The following is a 19392-nucleotide window of genomic DNA, read 5'->3' on the forward strand; positions in this document are numbered from 1 at the left end:
GTCCTTCCTGACTGCAAAGGCTCTGTCTTTAGTCCCCACAGGGGCAGGGGCTCCCTGGCAAGCAGCCACACAGGCAGGACAGCAGGCTGACCCACTCCAACCTCTGTCCTGGGATTCGTCGCAGGCAGAGAGCGGCAGAGAGGCAGCAGCTGGCTTCCAGGATTGAAGCCCAGCTCCGCCCGCCTCCAAAGGCCCCCCACTGGAGTCAAGGAGAGCTGGGGAAGGCAGGAAATTGAAACAATATGGGTGGGATGAGAGAGCCCAGACCCCACACCCCAGTCTCCTCCTATTAACGCTGCGTGAAGGAGGGATTATTTATAGTGACTGAAACCAGGAGAATGTGCCAAATGTTCGGTCCCATGGGAGGCCAGATTCCATCCTGGAGGCAAACGAGTAACCCTTGCACTCCTGTGGCTCTGGCCAGGAGTCAGCAGCTCCCATCGAAGCCAATGGACTGAACCATCTGCCTAAACTGGCCCCTCCTCTTCTCTTTACCACACGTTAAAGCCCGAATCCCCACTCCTCAGGACTTGACGGTGTGTGACTGAAGGTCCTTGAAGATAGGACCTTCAAGGAGGTGATTAAGTTAAAATGAGCTGTTAGGGAGGACCTTAATCCAACACGCCCAGTGTCCTTATAAGAAGATGACTTTGGGCACGGATATGTGCACGCACGGAGGGCAGACCCCATGAGGAGGCAGGGAGAAGACAGCCATCTGCAAGCCAAACAGGGAGCCTCAGAAGAAACCAAACGTGCAACACCTTGATCTCAGACTTCAGGCCTCCAAGACTGTTTGTGCTGAAAGCCCCCCCAAGTCTGTGGCACTTGGTTACGACAGTCGTAGCAAATCAATACACAGGAAGGCTCACTTTGGCCCTACGTGTGCCACCAACCCAGATATTTACACCCACTTTCAACTCAAGGGTATGGGCGGTGCGTGACTGAAACTCAGGCCCAAAGGCCCCTCAGGGCCTTAAAGCGTTGCTAGAGGTCACAGGCTCTCAGGGGTCCCCCAGCCTGTGATGAGCCTTCTCTGAAAGCCAGGTGTTCACAATAACACCCTCTGCTTGGCACTGGAAATGGCTAGATTAAACCCAACGAACACGGCTCGCGTGCAGGCATGGGGAGAGATGGGAGAAAAACGCAGGCAGAGGCCCCCAGTGCCCAGCAGACATCAGCTGCACTGGGTATTTAGTTAAATACCAGAAAAGAAAGCACCGTGTAATGTCCACCTCACCGTGGTGGCCAGGCCCCGTATGGCTCAGCAGAGAGAGCAGCAGTGGGAGTCAGGACAGGGGGAAACAAGGGCAAGCCCAACAGATGGAGCCAGGCTGACCAGAAGGAGAGTCCAGGCCTGCCCCTTCCGGGGCTCGGGCTGGATGGCAGAGAATACACCCCCTGTAGGGCAGAGGGGCCAGCCAAGCAAGCAAAGGCCAAGCCAGCTACCGGACAGGGGACGGTGGGTATCACCCTCCTACCCCAGGAACGCAAGGGAGCAGCCCCGGGCGAGGCAGAGTCTCTCCTCTCCTGGCCTAGGAGGGAGAATTGTCAAAAAGTCATTCCAGCCCAGAGAAGAGCTGTTTCTTTTTCTTTTTTTTTTTTACTCTTAATTTTAATTAATTAATTAATTTATTTATATTTAAATCCAAGTTAGTTAACATACAGTGTAATAATGCTTTCAGGAATAGAATTTAGTGATTCATCACTTACATACAACACCCAGTGCTCATCCCAACAAATGCCCTCCTTAATGCCCTTCACCCATTTAGCCCATCCCCTCCCAACACCCCGCCAGCAACCCTCAGTTTGCTCTCTGTATGTTAAGAGTCTAGAAGAGCTGAATTTCTTGCTCTGTGACCCCTGCATTGCAGGGAACTAAGCGGGGAGGTAGACTGCTCAACCCTCTGCCCCGGGCACCTCTCCCCTTTCCTCCAGCTTACATCCCAGCCTATGCTTTGTGCACTTAATCGGTCAACAAATACTTGCTGAGCAACAGCCACATCCCAGGCCATGTACAAGGAAGACAGCTTTCCTAAACTCATGGAGCTGAGAGTCCAGTGGGCAAGGTGGCCCGTCATCGGGAAAAAGACACAGGAGTATTTAACTGCAAATAGTGTCACATGCTACAGAGAAAAGGTGCGGGGCTTTAAAAAATCAGGGCAAGATCCTAATCTAGTCTGTGGGGTCAGAGAAGAAGGAGACTCTGGGGAGGTGACTGTGAGCTAAAGGCTCAGTTGGAGTTCATGACATAAAATTCAGGAGAACAGCAAAGAGTGATCTTCCTGGGAGAGAGAAGGTTCCACCTGTGCAAAGACCCTTAGGCAGGAGGAACCTGGTGCAGCCTGGAAACAGAAAGAACAGTGTCCTCTGGTGATGTGCACCACATAGTGGCCCACAAAGCCACCCGTGCCTGCTGGTGGATCTCAGGAGGGTACTTTCTACCCCAGTAAGGGTCCCCCAAGGCCAGTTCTTACAGGAGGAATATGACAACACAGGCAGAGAAGAAACTGACCCAGACAGAGAGAGCAACAGGATTCTGGCCACAGGGAACCCTATTCTTTCAACAAGCACATGCCTCACTACTTGGGAGCCCTGGTGCCCCATGTGGGCTGGGCACTGGGGTACTCATGGCCCAGACCTTCCCAGTGGCTTGGTGGGGCTGGGCAGAGAGCCAGAGGTTGGCCCTGAACAAAGCCAGGCTAGAAACCTGGTGCTATTAGGTGTGAGACCCTCAGAGCCTGTGTCTTCATCTGAAAAACTGAAAGATGATGCCTCACGAGGTTAAGTGTGGGCTCCAATGAGAAAACACCTTTAAAATACGGGTATTAGTTTGTATGCTCTGAGAGCTGGGCAGCTGAGGTCTACAGAAAGTGACATACACGCCCATCGTCGAGCAGGGTGGGCTTCCTGAGTGTATGATCTGCATCATACAGGGCCCTACATTTGAAGGGGCACCCCACTTGGCTCAATCTCTGCTGTCACTCTCTTGACATTTTTGAATAAGGGACCCCACATCTTCATTTTGCACTTGATTCCGCAAATGATGTGGCTGATTCTGACTATAGGCACACATCAAATTCCTGTGATTAGGATTTACGGGGTCTCACCCTGTTGTTCCCGTTTGCATAATGTCATGAGAAGGACTAACACAGCTCTGAAAACAGCTTAAAAGAACATCTTTGTACCAAATGGTATATAACCTACTCACCTCGTACAAAGCCCCTGCCCCTCCCTCCAGCACTCGTCATGAAGGGGAGGAGGGAAACTTCCAGCTGCAGGGGAGTGTAGGTAGGACTTCTAACAGAAACAAGGCACCCACCTTGCTTGGGACACAGAGGTGGGTATGGCCACCGGGATGTGCCAGTGGCTCTGTGTCCCATTCTCTTTCTCTGTCCTGAAGAAACTGCTCCCTCTCACTCCAAGAATTCCTCACTGCTGCCCTGAATTTTATGGCATTAACTCCAACTCAGCCTTCAGCTCATAGTCACCTCCCCAGGGTCTCTTTTTTCCCTGACCCCACTCAGCCAGAAGTTACTACGTTTATGAAGAATGCAAATAGTGGGTACCAATCAGCAACAAAAAATCTCATTTTTATTAAAAAGATAGTCTTGGGGCACCTGGGTGGCTCAGTCGGTTGAGCGTCCGACTTCAGCTCAGGTCATGATCTCACAGTCCCTGAGTTCCAGCCCCGCATCGGGCTCTGTGCTGACAGCTCAGAGCCTGGAGCCTGCTTCATATTCTGTGTCTCCCTCTCTGTCTGCCCCTCTCCTGCTCACGCTCTGTCTCCCTCTGTCTCAAAAATAAATTAAATAAATAAATAAAATTAAAAAACATTAAAAAGATAGTCTGAATTTCAAATAAATCTCTGAAAGAAACACAATTGTATTACTTAAAAACCCATGGCACTAGGAGCCTGTGTTTATCAAGCACCAAGCAGAGATGTTACCAGACCTAGCCTATGGGGTGCTGCATTCACATTAGGCCATGACCTGAAAATAGCTTTCATCCAGGACAAAAACTGACATTGACCAATGATAGAGGCTAACAACGGCTGGGTGTGAACTCTATGCCTAGCACTGTTCTAAGCCCTTTAGATGTATTTAGTCAATTGATACTCAAGCTATGTTTTTTTTTCAATGTTTATTTATTTTTGAGAGAGAGACTGAGTACTTGTGAGCAGGGGAGACAGGGAGAGGCAGACAGAGTGGGAGACAGACGATCCGAAGCAGACTCCATGCATGACCGCAGAGAGAGCCCGACGCGCGGGGCTCAAACCCACCAACCGGGAGAACATGACCTGAGCCGAAGTCGGACGCTTAACCCACTGAGCCACCCGGGCGCCCCATCCTGGAACTGTTTATCCCCAATTTACTGAGAAGAGGGCTGACACACAGAGAAGCTAAGCCCATTGCTCAAGCTCACATAAACATGGCAGAGCTGGCATCTGAGTGCAAGCCATCTGGCTTCAAAGGCAGCTCTCAACCACCACTCTGGACCACAGCTTGGCTTTTGGTAAATATTTTACCCTTTGGTTTCCTTTCCTATAAAATGAGGGTGGGACCAGGTAACCGCTAAGGCCCCACTCTGCCCCCAAATCAAGAAGCAGAAAAGTGCAGTGGTTAAGAGTCCAGACCAATGTATAAAGCCTCCCCGGGCACCGTGGCGAGGAGTCATGGGTGAAACGCTCAGTGGAGTGGGTGGCACATGGTGAGTCCTCCCTGAAGCAGGGCTGTCTGATTACCTCTGGCATGGCCTCGGGCACAGCCAGGGCAGACTCTAAAGGATCCCCAGTTGCAGCTCTCAAGTCTCCTGAAAACATGAGAATGTCCTTGACCCCCCAAAACTCTCTCTCTGAGGGCACCTTCCTTGATAGCACCTGTGATTATTAGGAAGGTGGTCAGGGAGCCTGGGGCCCCTTGCATCCTGTTGGCTGCTGCCTACTCCACACAGGCCACCACAACTGGCCTGGCCCAACCACCCCAGTCAAACTTGCAGTCACGGTCGGCCAAGGCAGGGACAGGTACAAGAGCATTTCCTTCCCACTGCACCGATTTCAGATTCAGCAGAAACCCCACTGCACTGGTAGCCAGGGAACAATGGGTGAATTTCTTCCCACTGTGATCCAAGTCTCTCCTCTTCAGACTCTGATCCACACTGGCTCAAATGCCAGCTCCACCACTCGGTAGCTGGGTCACCCTTGGAAAATCACTTAACTCAGAGCATCAGCTTCCTTATTCACAAAACAAAGCTTAGATGGTAGGAGTTCAGTCTAGGGCCAGGCTCCCTGGGTTCGAATCCCTGCTCCACAACTTACAAGCTTATGAACTTAAGGCAAGTCGACTGGTGGGCCTGTGCCTCAGTTTTCTCGCCTATAAAATGGGGATAACAGGGGCGCCTGGGTGGCGCAGTCGGTTAAGCGTCCGACTTCAGCCAGGTCACGATCTCGCGGTCCGTGAGTTCGAGCCCCGCGTCAGGCTCTGGGCTGACGGCTCGGAGCCTGGAGCCTGTTTCCGATTCTGTGTCTCCCTCTCTCTGCCCCTCCCCCGTTCATGCTCTGTCTCTCTCTGTCCCAAAAATAAATAAAATAAAATAAAAAAAATAAAATAAAATAAAATAAAATAAAATGGGGATAACAGCGCCTCCCCCAGAGGTCACAAACGGAGTTGATGTTTGCAAGGCACCTGGATATATAACCTTTGCTCCTGTCATGATTACTTTGAAAGGCTGTTGCGATTACATGACCTACTGTGTAACACTACACAGGAAATGTAAGAGCCATTGACATACTCATTATTAACTATTATTCTAGCCACAGGGCCTTTGCAGCCCTGAGGCAGGGGGGCAGGGCTCGGGGGAATAAAGAGAGACACTTTTTCAGCAACTCAGAAGTGAGGGCAGCCACCCCAAGAGAAAGCCAGCAGCGCAGGTAGGGGCCGTGCTAAAGCAGGGTGCGCCGGTAGAGGGTCCCACTTCTTCCAGGCGTGGACACCCTGTCTCAGCGGGCCTGGTCTCCAGGACCGCCCACGGACAAGTCCCGGGTTGGGTTGCCGGGGCACAGCCAGCCCCTCGCGCTGGGTCTGAGCAGCTCTCCGCAGAGGCAAAGGGAAGTTGCGGCCAGACTAACGTGCCCACAGTCGTTGGTCCCGAGTGTCGTGGAGAAAGAAAGAAAACAGAGCAACAACTAGGGCCGGCGGCGCGTCCCTTCAAGCTTTGCCCTCTAAGGCCTGGCCCCGCTGGGGCGCAGGGGCTGCTCCGAGTGTCCGCGGGGCCCCGGGGCCCAGCGGAGGCGGGAAGGGGGCCCCGGCACCGCGGCCGCGGGGAGCCGGGGAGGCGCCGCCGCGCTCCGCCGAACTGGCGCGGCCACCGGGACGCGCGGAGCCCCGGCCCGCCGGCGCGGACGGGGAGGGGGCGGCCCGGAGGCGGCAGGGCCTCCCCGCCAGGCCGGGCCCCGAGCCCCGAGCCCCGAGCCCCGGCCTCCCCCGCGCGGGCTGCCCTCGCCCCACCCGCGCGCCCGGCCCCGCCGCGCTTACCCGGGGCCGGAGCCCGCGCCAGCAGCACGGCCGCCGCCAGCGCCAGGAGCCGCATCTCCCCGCCGCCGCCCGGCGCTGTGACGCCCGAGCAGCGCCGCCGCCCGCCCGGCCCCGCCGCCAGCCCGCCCCGTGCCGCGCCCGCCCCCCGGCCGGGGCCCCGGCCCCGGCCTGGCCCGCCCCTCCCGCGGCCCGCCCGCGCTGGCCCCGGGGGCTGCTGGGTGCCGCGTGCCGCACAGGGCAAGGGTGGTGGGGGGCGGGGACCCCGCGATCGGTTCGCTCAGCGACCTGTGAGCGGCTCACGTCGCCACCCCCATTTCACAGATGGGAAAACTGAGGTTCTGAGAGGGGATCGCGGGACACCGGGAGTGCACGACCGCAGTGAGATTCACGGTCTTTTTGCTTCACAGAGGGTCATTGCTAGGGGGAAGGCCGCTTGGAGTTTGGGGCTGTTGGGGTGAGGGGGAACCACAGTGGGACCTGAGGCTAACCCGCTGCCCGGCAGAGCCCTGCCGTTTCTCCACAGGGAACTTTGTGAGCCAAGGAGCAGCTGAGGGAGAAAAAGCCCTCTCTGCCTGACCTGAACTGGGTACGGGGGATGTCAGGGGTGAGCTGGAAAATCTTGGAAAACTGGGAGGGTCCACAGAGACAAGTTCAGTGTGTGTGGATTCCATTAACACCAAGGATCACTCAGGGTGCCCTCAGCCACAGCTTGGGCTAGGTACTTTGCACCACGTTACTGAATCCTGGCACTGTGAGACCCTGGGACAGTTCCTTAATTCCCCCCGTACCTCAGTTTGCTCCATCTGTACAATGGGGAAGTAGGCACATCCATCATGGGGTGTTTAAGATTGAGACAGTTCCAGTGAATGCATGGACCCTGGGCCTATGAATGTCAGCTATCATTACGATTATATTATAAATAAGGAAGGGGAAGCAGGAACACGAAGGGGCTGACTGGGTCACACAGTGAGGGAGTGAGCCAAAGCCACTCATCCCAGGTCACTTTGAGCCAATACTGGCCTCTTCACCATGTTTCTAAACTTGGAGCCCGACTGATGTGACAGTCCAGGATCTCTAGAGCAAGAACAGTATATGTTAGCGATGTTCGTGTGTGTCTGTCAGGAGAGGTCTTTGTGGGGAAAAGGTGGGTCCTGCAAAAGGAGAAGAGCAGGGTCCCCACCTCTTTCCCATTAAGGGCAGAGGAGGGGTGGGGAAGGCATGGAGAGAGAGATGGTGGTGCCCCCTGGTGCTGAGTCACAGGGCCTCTCCCGGAGGGACCATCCGCCCCTGCAGCCCGCATCAGTGGATGCAAGCCTTCGTGATCTCTCCAAATCCCAGGTGTTTCCCAGGGTCCCTAGTCCCCATAGGGCATCTCTAAATAGGAGACCCATTTAGAGCAGGCCCGTGCAGTGACTGGGCTGACCATCAAGGCAGCCTGACTGGGGGGAGCAGCCTCATACCTCATCCAGGCTGCTGAAAGGACCCAAGGAGTCGGTGGGGAGATGGCTGCTGGTGAGCTGGTAAGCCTCACACCCCAGCCCTGTGGGGACCCAGGCTCCAGTTTTTAGAATAGCAAACTCAGGTTCAAAGAGGACCCCGGACCTGTCCGGGTTCTGTGGGCCCTAGCGTGTCTGACCTGGGAACTTGTACTCAGGCCAGAAGAAGAGCATTGATTCTGGGCAGTGTAACCCCTCTGAACTTCATTCTCCAGAAGGTGAGATCTGTAAAATGGCATGTCAACGTGACTGCACGTGGACAGGGAGCTAAGGAGTTGGCGGGACCGTTTGGTGTCTGCGATGACCTCACTTCACACTTTGTGCTTGCAATTTACTCTTCTAGTTGGTGGAAGGTAGAAGGGGCACATGTTGGCCACACTTAGGAGGAGCTAATTCCTTCTTTGATCATTGTATCTTTTCTAAATATCAGTCTCTCCCAGAAGGACCAAGCAGACATTCAACCCAGCATTAGGCCTCAATGCCCGCCCTTTGCTTTGGTTTCTCTGGTGCTGTGCTGGAGATTTGGGGCTGGAAAGTGCTTTTCTTGTGGTTCTGTGATACAGCACTTTGTTCTGTTTTCAGCTGTGTGTTCTCTCAGTAGTTTTCAGTTTCCCAAATAATCTACCAGACCATCTTGGTAAGACCTTTGCTGCATGACCCAGGAATGGGGAAATACACCCACTCCCCAAAGGAGAAACAGCCAGTGGCCCAGATGAGACTCGATATTTAGTGTGCTCTGGACTGCGATCTCAAAGGCCTTCACCCTGCCACCTGCCCACTCACTCACAAGCTTAGGACCATTTGAAAATCCTCCACTGACTTATTTGTCCATCCGCTGGCTCTATCAGGTCTGATTGTGTTCTGAATTAGAAGAATAATACAAGCCGATTATTTTTTTTTTTTATTACTTCTTTTAAAGATCCCTGTCTGCAGTTTCTGGACAAGGGTTCAGACTGTTCTAAAGTTGATCCAGATCAACATGTGGACACTAAGCTATGTGGAAGTCCTGCTCAACTAATCTGGATTCCATCAGTCACCACTGAAAGAATCTAGAAATCTGAGTTCCCTCAAAATAACTGCATTCTGCGACGTTGTGGCAGGCTGGGGAGTAGAGGTCTCCTTTCCTCTTTCATTTTGCAGTTGTTTGCTAAAACCTGGGTCTGAGGTGAGAGTACAGGCAGGGTTCAGTAATCAGCTTGATTTTGTGTACAGCCAACATATCCCTAAACTAAAAATACCAAAGAAAAGCAAACCCTCTTCTAACGTGCTTGGCAGATTTCTAGGTTGCTTTTTCAGTCTGGATTTATACAAGCAATTGTTGAGATTTCTTCCATTCTGCTCACAAGCATTTTATCACCAAAAGCAGTCAGTTGCACTCTTGAATTGTCACGGAGAGGGAGTGAACAAAGCTTAAACTCTGGGTGCATCTGGGTGGCTCAGTCGGTTAAACTTCTGACTCTTCATTTCAGCTCAGGTCATGACCTCATGTTCGTGGGATCCAGCCTCGAATTGGGCTTTCCACTGACAGTCTCTCTCTCTCTCTCTCTCTCTCTCTCTCTCTCTCTCTCTCTCTGTCTCTCCACCAATGATGCACACATTCGTGTGCACATTCTCTCTCTTCTCTCTCTCAAAATAAGTAAATAAACTTTAAAAAACTATAAAAAAGAGGGGACTCTGGGTAAAAAGGGTTTCAGCTCTCACTATTGGGGGAAGGGGAGGATGTGAAGGCAGAGATCATGGTTACAGAGGCTATGTCCATCTAAGCAGAAGGAAAAGCCATGAGCTATCCATGGTGGAATTGCCATGAGGCCTGCAGCATCTGTCCCCTGCACAACTGGGGAAGGGGTGTGAAGTGCACTGCCCGAGAGTAGTAAATCTAGAGAGAAATAGCTTCTCCAAACCAACCTCACCGGTGACCCTGATAAATTGGGATGATCCAGGCCCTTCGCAGTGACTATGAGCTCTGTGCTAGGGACTCTGCAGCCTGGATGGTTGCAGAAATATAAGGCCCCCAGATTCCAGAAGGCCCCAGAAGGAAAAGACTAGAGTGAGGGAAGGATAAGAAATTAGACAGGTTGTCTACATCACTCACCACAGTGGAGGCCGTGCCCACTTCCTCTTCCTAGTCATGCTGGAAACATGTACCGTGAAGGTAGCCCTTGAAGTCAACCTTAAAAGACACTGGAGGCGTCCTGAACGAAGAGGGTGAGGGGCTTGGTCTAGGCCAGGGAGCAACGTGTGACAAAACACAGAGGCTTAACGACATAGGACTTCCAAGTTTCACAGGTGGCTTCTGGGGGCCTAGAAGACCAGTTTTGTCTGGGAAGTGAAATGTAATAGAGAAACAGGCAGGAACAAAGCCCTTAGAGTGCCCCGCCCCCCAGTGTCAGACCCAGGAGTTTGTGCTTCATCTCAACAATAGTGGGTGCTGCTGAAGGAAGGAGGATGTCACAAGGGTCCCCTAGAAATCACAGAGCAAGAGATTACTAAGGGAAAAGCAGGTTTGGAGGAAGAGGCTATATGGAGCCTAATATATCCAATACCATTGACCGAAGATCTAATGTTGAGTTTTAGGGTCTGTAACTCACAGTGAAGGGAGAGCTAGAGAAAGAAAATCGATTCATCCTCAAGCCTAAGTGGGATGCCTTGGGAATGAATGCCACTGACCAGGATCAGTTCTCTGAAATGAGCGGAGGGTTGAGTACTGAGCCCTTGGAAAGCCAATCCTACGCATTGCCCAGCACATGGTAAGTCATCGATCAGTATGTCCGTGATGCATCAGTGAATCCGTAAATAGAAAGGAAGATGGATCCGTTTGCTTGGGCCACCATAAAAAGACACCACAGACTGGGTGGCTTTAAACAACAGACATCTATCCTCACAATTTTGAAGGCTAGAAGTCTGAGATCAAGGTGTGGACACAGTTTCTTCTGAGTCTTCTCTCCCTGGCTTGTCTGTCTCCAACTCCTCCCTGTGTCTTCCCGTGGTCTCCCTTCTGTGTGTGTCTGTGTCATAACCTCCTCTTATTATAAGGACACTAGTCATATTGGATTGGAACCCACGCTAATGACCTTATTTTAACTTGACTATCTCCTTAGGACCCTATCTTCAAATACAGTCACTTTCTGAGGCACTTTCTGAGGACTTCAATTCAGCCCATAACAGAAAGAAAGGAGGGAAAGAGAGGAGGAGAGGGGAAAGCAGGTGAGGGGGGCTTGCAAATAGAGTCAGGGAGGGGAGCCAGCAGACTATGTTGTCCCAGTCCCTGAGGTCAACTGTCAGAGAGGGAGAGGGGCAGCTAATTCCAAAACAGAAGGCAACGAGAGAACCAAGAAAAATCCCTAATCCTCTCCTCTTAACCTGAAATTGAAAAACAGTAGTTTGGAAAGAGATGCCTCGGGGGTACATCTGGCGTTTCTAAATAACAGGCTTTACTGGGCCAGGGGGATCTGGAGCTGGGAGCAGAGTTCGTGCCAGAACCCTGCCAAGGGGCCTCCACCCAGCCCCTCACCCTCTCTCATACACCCCGCTGTTCACACCCATCCTGGTCTCCCTGCTCCATTGGCACTATGCACTCAGGTGCTCAGTACTTTGGGTTGATCAGTGAAGGAAGTTTCAGTGGATCTTGGTTGACTCTACTCTTTGAGAGACAGCCAGTGGCTCCGGTCACTGGGCAGCAGGAACCCCCTAGAGGGCTTTGGGAATGTGCAGAGCATTTTCGATTGTTACAACGATCTTTTTTTTTTTTTTAATGTTTATTTATTTTTGAGAGAGACAGTGCGAGCAGAGGAGCAGCAGAGAGAGAGGGAGATACAGAATCTGAAGGAGGCCCCAGGCTCTGAGCTGTCAGCACAGAGCCCGATGCAGGGCTTGAATCCACGAACCGGAGATCATGACCTGAGCCGAAGTCTGATGCTTGACTAACTGAGCCACCCAGGTACTCCCGATTGTTACAACGATCTTGGAGTGGGGTCACGACTGGCATTGGCGGACTGGGCTGTGATGCGGTATCGCACAATGCAGTGTGCAGTCCCGCGCCGGGAGTAACAGTCAACACAAAATGCCAGTGGTGCACCCATTGAGAAACATCGAGAGACAGGATGAATGCAAGTCACTGATGCCGTACTCAGGGGCAACCGAGGGCTTCTGGGCTTTTGTGAGAAGGGGGTTTACAAGATTCAGAGTCATGTCCAAGTACAAAATGACTGCTGATTGTCTTACACCATCTCCAGGTCAGCACGCTGCTTGGCACCCACCTTGCATGCTGCTCTCAGATCAGGCATCTGTGAGCCGAGACTCCTACTGTCAGCCCGGCTTTCCTCTCACACCTACTCTGCTTCTGCAGAGGGGTGCTAGTTCCCTCTGGAGTCAGTGGGGCCAGCTGAGCGCTGCTCTTAGCTACCCTTGGTGGAGAGCAAACCAGGAAAATCAGAGCCAGACTGCTCAGGTCGTCCCAAACGCTGGCTCCAGGGAGAAGCCGGGCTGATAGCTGCGGGAGCTAAAGCTCTGGTCTCCATCTCAGGCGGGCCAGGTTGCTCCATTCAGCCTTCCTGGCTGGAAGAGGGCAGGGTGCAAGGAGCTAGTCCTTTGTGCCGCACCTATAGTAACCTCCCTCGGAGGCAGAGAAAGCTGAGGCTACCCAGCGAGCGAGAAGACATCCTATCTTCCCCACCCTTTGGCTCCCCTACCTGCACACACACATGCACCCACCCCACACATAAACGTCAACATCTGGCCCAACGTCTCTTCCACAGTCCCACCCAAATTCCATCTCCATTCCCACGGGGACTTTCTCTGAACCTGTCACAAACTAAGGAACTAATTCAGGCTGATATTGCCCTACTATATGAGCTTTCCAAGGATATCATTATTACACTACAAAAAAAAATTTTTTAACTCAAAGAATGGCTCTCTGATGGTGAAATTGCTGAACGGAACTGTTAACCACCCCTTCAGAAGAGATTGTGGGGACAAGAGGTGAGGTCTCTAGAGGGGAAAAACCCTCTTTCTCCTGTTCATTAAGGTAGCCTTTGTTCTAGAAATGCAGAGCGCCAGTTCTAGCTCAGCTTGGGATGTCTGGAATAATTGCCCCTCAAGGGCACAGCTGGACTTCTAATCTTCCAAGATGCTCAGCACATCCAGCTTCTCATTTTCCTCTCATTTGTGCTCGGCTCCTTTTCTGGGCATTCATCACCTCTTCCAGGAAGCTTTCCAAGCCCCAAAAGTCTGTTAGGTCTTCTCTCCCAAGCCCCCATGGTTTCCTATACAAGCCAGCATCACTGATACTTAGAACATCATTGATACTTAAGTAAATGTCCTTGCTGGACTGTCTGGTCCCCAAGGCCAGACGCTGGCTCCCGATCATCCCTGTGTCCCTCTTGCTTGAGCCCAGGCCTCAAGTATGGGGGAAACAATGGGTGAATGTCTGTGGAATGAAGCATGTTCCACATGAGTGCTCTCAGGCTGTTTTTCTCCTAGGAAAGGAGGGAGCTTTCACTCCCTCATAGAATCCTGGAAACTTTAGGAAGATCTAGAAAAGATTTTTTTTTAATTTTTTTTTAACGTTTATTTATTTTTGAGACAGAGAGAGACAGAGCATGAACAAGGGAGGGTCAGAGAGAGAAGGAGACACAGAATCTGAAACAGGCTCCAGGCTCTGAGCGGTCAACCCAGAGCCCGACACGGGGCTCGAACTCACGGACCGTGAGATCATGACCTGAGCCGAAGTTGGCCGCTTAACCGACTGAGCCACCCAGGCTCCCCTAGAAAAGATTTTAAGGCACATGAATAATTTATAATACCTTATAAATCTCTTGTGGCACCTGGGGGCACCTTGTCTGCATTTAGTCTGGCAATCAGGGTGACCTCAAGAGGTATGACTTTACACATCCATAGCGTCCACGCTGGGAGACCACATCGCCTTGGCCCATGGCGGTGAGGACCCATCTCCCACAGTGCAATCTGCTTTCCACTGCATCCCTCCCATACTCCAGAGGCAAGTGGGTTTTACAAACACTGAGCTCAACAGTCGCAAAAAATTAATGCTGCTAGATGGAGTTTTATGACTGGCGTAATGGTGTTTGTGTTTAATTTGTAAATTTGTGTTTATTTTATACTTACGAACAACTATCAATCTGAATGTTTACATTTGAGTAAAGTCATCGCAGCAGCAATCATGTCAGTCGACACAGGCCCGTAAGAATGCTTTGTGCTTGGCAAGGATGGGACTCAAGTTTGAGCAACGCTGCTGTGGGGTATCCTTACTCCCTTCTGCCAAGACTGAAGGTACCTCAGGCTAAAGTCCTGGGTGGGTACTCTTGGGCCCCAACAAGCCCTCCGGGGTGTCAGAATCACCCCCTGGGCCTTCTCACCAGGTCCTTGCGCTCTGCCCCAAGCCAGGCACAGCACGGCCCGGTGCAGAGTGGTGCATACTACACGCGCACACACATTCACATCCTCGTACCTGCATGCACACGTCGGGTACACACAGGGTCTGGCTCCCGGCGTCAGGCTTTGAGCTCCAGAGGTAGCATCTGCACGTACTGCTTGTTCCACCTCCCCTACACCTCAGCACGCCCAGGCCCCCATTTTCCCTCTGCCCAGCTCATCTGCTGCTGGGGCCTCAGCTAGGTCTCACAGGGAGAGGAAGCGTTAGAGGCTTAGAAGAAAATCAGAGAAAACGTACTGTGCTCTCTTAACTAATCCCCACGCCACTGTGCGCTCATACACCAGATTCCTCCTGCAAAACCCTCGGACGGGTGCCCAAAGCACTATGAGTCCTAGGGGCCGGTGGGCCACTTTGCGTTTGTCAGAAGTCAGCCGGTTTGGGGCGCCTGGGTGGCGCAGTCGGTTAAGCGTCCGACTTCAGCCAGGTCACGATCTCGCGGTCCGTGAGTTTGAGCCCCGCGTCAGGCTCTGGGCTGATGGCTTGGAGCCTGGAGCCTGTTTCCGATTCTGTGTCTCCCTCTCTCTCTGCCCCTCCCCCGTTCATGCTCTGTCTCTCTCTGTCCCAAAAATAAATAAAAAACGTTGAAAAAAAAATTAAAAAAAAAAAAAAAAAAAAAAGAAGTCAGCCGGTTTGTTCCCAAATGTATTTATGCCATTCCGGGCATTCAAATGAACACACATTGATTGAGCGCTCACTGTGTGCTTGCTCTCCTAAGGACCTGGGACCTTGAAGCCTCCCCACTGGAAGCATGGACCTGTTGGCTGCTGCCTTCCTGCCTCTGGCTTCTCCTCTTCAGCATCTATATTATCTCCTAGGGCTACCTCACAAGATACTGCAGAAGGGGGGTCAGGGTGCGAGCAACTGACATTTATTTTCTCACAATTCTAGAGGCCAGAAGTCTAAGATCAAGGTGCGTGCAGGACCAGTTTTTCTGAGGCTCTGTCCTTAGCTCGTGGATGGCCATCTTCTCCCTATGTCTTCTTCACATGATCTTCCTTCTGTGTTTAATCTGCCCTTTTTATCAAGATACCAGTCATGTTGGGTTAGAGCCTACCCTAGTGACTTCATTTTACCTTGATTACTTCCTTAAAGACCTTATCTCCAAATAAAGTCACATCCTGAGGTACTAGGGGTTAGGACTTCAACATACGAATTCGGGAGGTACACAATTTAGCCCATACTAGCATCCATCACTGACCACCTCAGAGACTGCTGAGTCCTATCAGTCAGGGTTCCGCCATCTTTGATGGGACCTTCATCTTTCCCCACCAGCCTCCTACCTGGACCCCCTTTGTGATATCAAATTCCTCAGTCAAGGTATTCCTTATACTTGCCATTCCTCTCTTTCAACCCTTCCGGCTCCCTTCCCCAGCTTCCTCTTTCCTTCATCCTCCTGCACTGCCTTTGGGTCTCCCTGCAGGGCCCTGTTTGCATGATGTTGTTTTCTTTCCCAGCTTCGCCATTTTTGCTCTTTGTCTCAACTGAGCTCCCACCTCAGTTCTCTCTCAAGATCTCCCTCTTACTTGCAGCTTTCATCAACTTTCGTAAGAAATGAGGGCACACCACAAAAAGGGCTCTGTAACGACTCTCTTGAGTTGGCTGGATCCTCATCCATTACAAAGTACTCTTTTTTTTTTTTTTTTTTTTTTTTTTAATTTTTTTTTTTCAACATTTTTTATTTATTTTTGGGACAGAGAGAGACAGAGCATGAACGGGGGAGGGGCAGAGAGAGAGGGAGACACAGAATCGGAAACAGGCTCCAGGCTCCGAGCCATCAGCCCAGAGCCTGACGCGGGGCTCGAACTCACGGACCGCGAGATCGTGACCTGGCTGAAGTCGGACGCTTAACCGACTGCGCCACCCAGGCGCCCCAACAAAGTACTCTTAATATCAGAGCTAATTTGATTCACAAGGACCAAGAAGTACAATGTTAGAAGCTGGGGTTCTCCAAGCACGTAGACCACAAATGTGGACCTGGAAGGCCCCAAATGTCACTTCTAACCTGAGGTGAGGTGTGATTAAATGTTTGTCTTTTTATTGTAAAAGCCATACTTCCTCCCTTAGAAAACTTTAAAAATGGTGCACATTACAGAGAAAACAAAATTTATCAACACTTATCAACAAGAGATAATCACTCTGACATTTCATCCCACTTAACAATATTTCCACAAATGTCTGTTTCTCTAGTGAATGGAGTATTGTCCGTGTTATTTCCTAATTAGTCACATCTAATTCACAAGAAAGCTTTTGACATCCATCTTTTACCTCAAGCCTTTGTTTACCTCTTCTTTTCAATAATTTTGAGTTAATTCATTCGAGCTTTCAAGGTAAGTACATTGTCATTTTGAAAACGGAGAGATTTTTCTATTATTTATAACACTTGTTTTGTGTTTTATTGAATTTGCTGTAACTTCCAGAACAATATTAAGTAAAAACTGTAATAGACATATTTTATCTGGTATCAGTGGAAAGACCTGCAGATTATTTTGCTACTTGACTTGAGATACTTTATATCATCTGAAGGAAATTTCTATCCTTAATTTAATAATATAAGAATAATTGTTGTATTACATGGCTTTTTAGATGGAGATATAATTCACATACCATAAAACTTGGCTTTTTAAAGCATATGACTAAGTGGTTTACAGTAATTCACCAAGTTGTGTAACCATCAGTGCCATCTAATTCCAGAATGCTTCTGTCAGCCAAAGAAGAAACTTCATATCCATTAGCAAGCACTTCCCATTCCTCTTCTTCCCCTAAATCCCTGGCAACCACTAATCTATTTTCTGTCTCTATAATAATCTGCCTGTTTGGATGTTTCATGTAAATAGAATCATGCATTGGGGCGCCTGGGTGACTCAGTTGGTTGAGCGACCAACTTCGGCTCAGGTCATGATCTCGCAGTTTGTGAGTTCGACCCCCGCATCGGGCTCTGTGCTGACGGCTCAGAGCCGGGAGCCTGCTTCGTATTCTGTGTCTCCCCCTCTCTCTGCCCCTCCCCTGCTCAAGTTCTGTCTCTCTCTCTTTCTCAATAATAAACATTAAAAAAAATTTAAATAGAATCATGCATTAATATAGCCTTTGTGTCTGACTTATTTTCCTTAGCATACTGTTTTCAAGGTTCATCCGTGTTGTAGCATGGGACCTTCATCTATTTTTTTTTCCTTTCTATGACTGTAAAATATGCCATTGTATGGATATACCATGTTTTGTTTCTCCATGCATCATTTGATGGTCATGTAGGTTGTTTTTACTTTTTTGTATTAGAAATAATGTTGTTATGAATACTGAAGTGCAAGCTTTTGTGTGGGCCTGTTTTCAATTATCAGAATTGCTGGATCATATAGTAACTCCATTTTTGACCTTTTGAGGAACTGCCAGGATGTTTTCTAAAGTGGCTGCACCATTGTACATTCCTACAACCAAATGATGTTGAGCATCTTTTCGTGTGCTTATTGGTCATGTGTATATCTGTTTTGAGGAAATATCTTTTAAGTCTTCTGCTCATCTTTTAATTGGAATGCTTGTATTTTATTATAAGAGTTCATATGGGATGTGCAAGTATTCTCTCCCATTCTGTGGGTTGTTTCTCATTTTCTTGATAATGTCCTTTGAACACAAAAGTTTTTAATTTTGGTGAAATCCAACTTCTATTTTTCTGTTTCCTTGTGCTCTCAGTGTCATATCTAAGAGACCATTGCCTGATCCAACATCATGGAGATTTACATCTCTGTCTTCCTTTAAGAGTTTTATAGTTTTAACTGCTGCAGTAGGTCTTTTTCATTTTAATGTTTACATACGGTGTGAGGTAGGGATCCAACTTCACTCTTTTGCATATCGATACCCAGTTGTCCCAGCACTATTTGCTGACAAGGTTATTCTTTCCCCATTGAATTATCTTGGCACCCTAGTTGAAAAAAAATTAATTAGGTATTATTTTGTGTTTATAAGTGACATTGATATATTTACTTTTTTAGTGCCATTTTTGTCAGGCACTGTTTTCAGGTTTCTATAAGTATCATAAAATGAATCGCATCTTTTTCTATGGTTTGGGAAAACAAAAGGTCTAAAGTGGTTCAAGATCTAAGTGGTTCAAGCCCCCTGGAGGGGTTCTCCTTACTCACTCTGATACTTACCTTATTTGGTGGCAGTCCCAGGCTTCTGCAAAGTGATGAGTTTAAACCACAAATGAATACTTAACTCAGCTGAGTTTAGGCTGTATTTTAAGAACAAGTCACTACTTAAGAACAATTTTATCCCTTCCTTCCCCCGTCCATGTCAGCTTAAGTTATCCTCTACATTAAAAGTTTGCTTACCCAAGGTTCCTGTCATCTTTCATTTATTCTGAACGCCCATCATTTTCCCGGGATCTCCAGCTGCTGCTACTTAATCTAAAGAAAATAGAACCTGTGGAGTTGACATGTTTGCTTTTCTAAATACCTTGCATCTGGCTTTACATTAAAATTTTCTCCTCCATGTGAAGATTAGAGCATAGAGCACATGCTGCCTGGGTGTGAAGCCTGACTCTGCTGTATGCCAGCTTGTACAACCTTGGTAAGGTCTTAGCCTACTCACTTATCAAGCTAATCACAGGACCCACCACAGTGGATTGCCGAGAGTGTTACATGACTTAATATCCAGAAGGCATTTAGAGCAATTCTTGGCCCTTAGAATACCAAGGCTATCCATGTCTTTTAAAGGTTGAAATTCCAGAGCTTACATGCCATGCTTATTTTATTTCCCTGATTTCTAAATAGAAATGTTCTCCTCACTAGTGCTCTACTATTTCTGGTTCAGCTGCCTCTCCTTCTCTTAGATTGTCCTTTGATTCTACCTGCCTACCGAGCCTCCCTCAAACACCAGATAGCCCTTCCAAGAAGAGCTTGACAAAATTGGGCCATGGTCCCATCCCCTT

The 19392-nt window shown here is 49.8% G+C and overlaps 1 protein-coding gene across 1 annotated transcript in view; it reads right to left on the reverse strand.

Moving 5' to 3' along the window:
- VSTM4 (V-set and transmembrane domain containing 4) overlaps positions 1-6664 on the reverse strand; it is a 99014-nt gene extending 92350 nt beyond the window's left edge. Inside the window, exon 1 of the mRNA XM_058696990.1 lies at positions 6531-6664. Within this exon, the coding sequence (XP_058552973.1) occupies positions 6531-6585 (55 nt within the window). The 5' untranslated portion in view covers positions 6586-6664. The remainder of the gene's footprint in view (positions 1-6530) is intronic.
- Positions 6665-19392: the final 12728 nt, after the last annotated feature.

Source organism: Neofelis nebulosa, chromosome 13, assembly GCF_028018385.1.
Source record: "Neofelis nebulosa isolate mNeoNeb1 chromosome 13, mNeoNeb1.pri, whole genome shotgun sequence".
Taxonomy (NCBI): domain Eukaryota; kingdom Metazoa; phylum Chordata; class Mammalia; order Carnivora; family Felidae; genus Neofelis; species Neofelis nebulosa.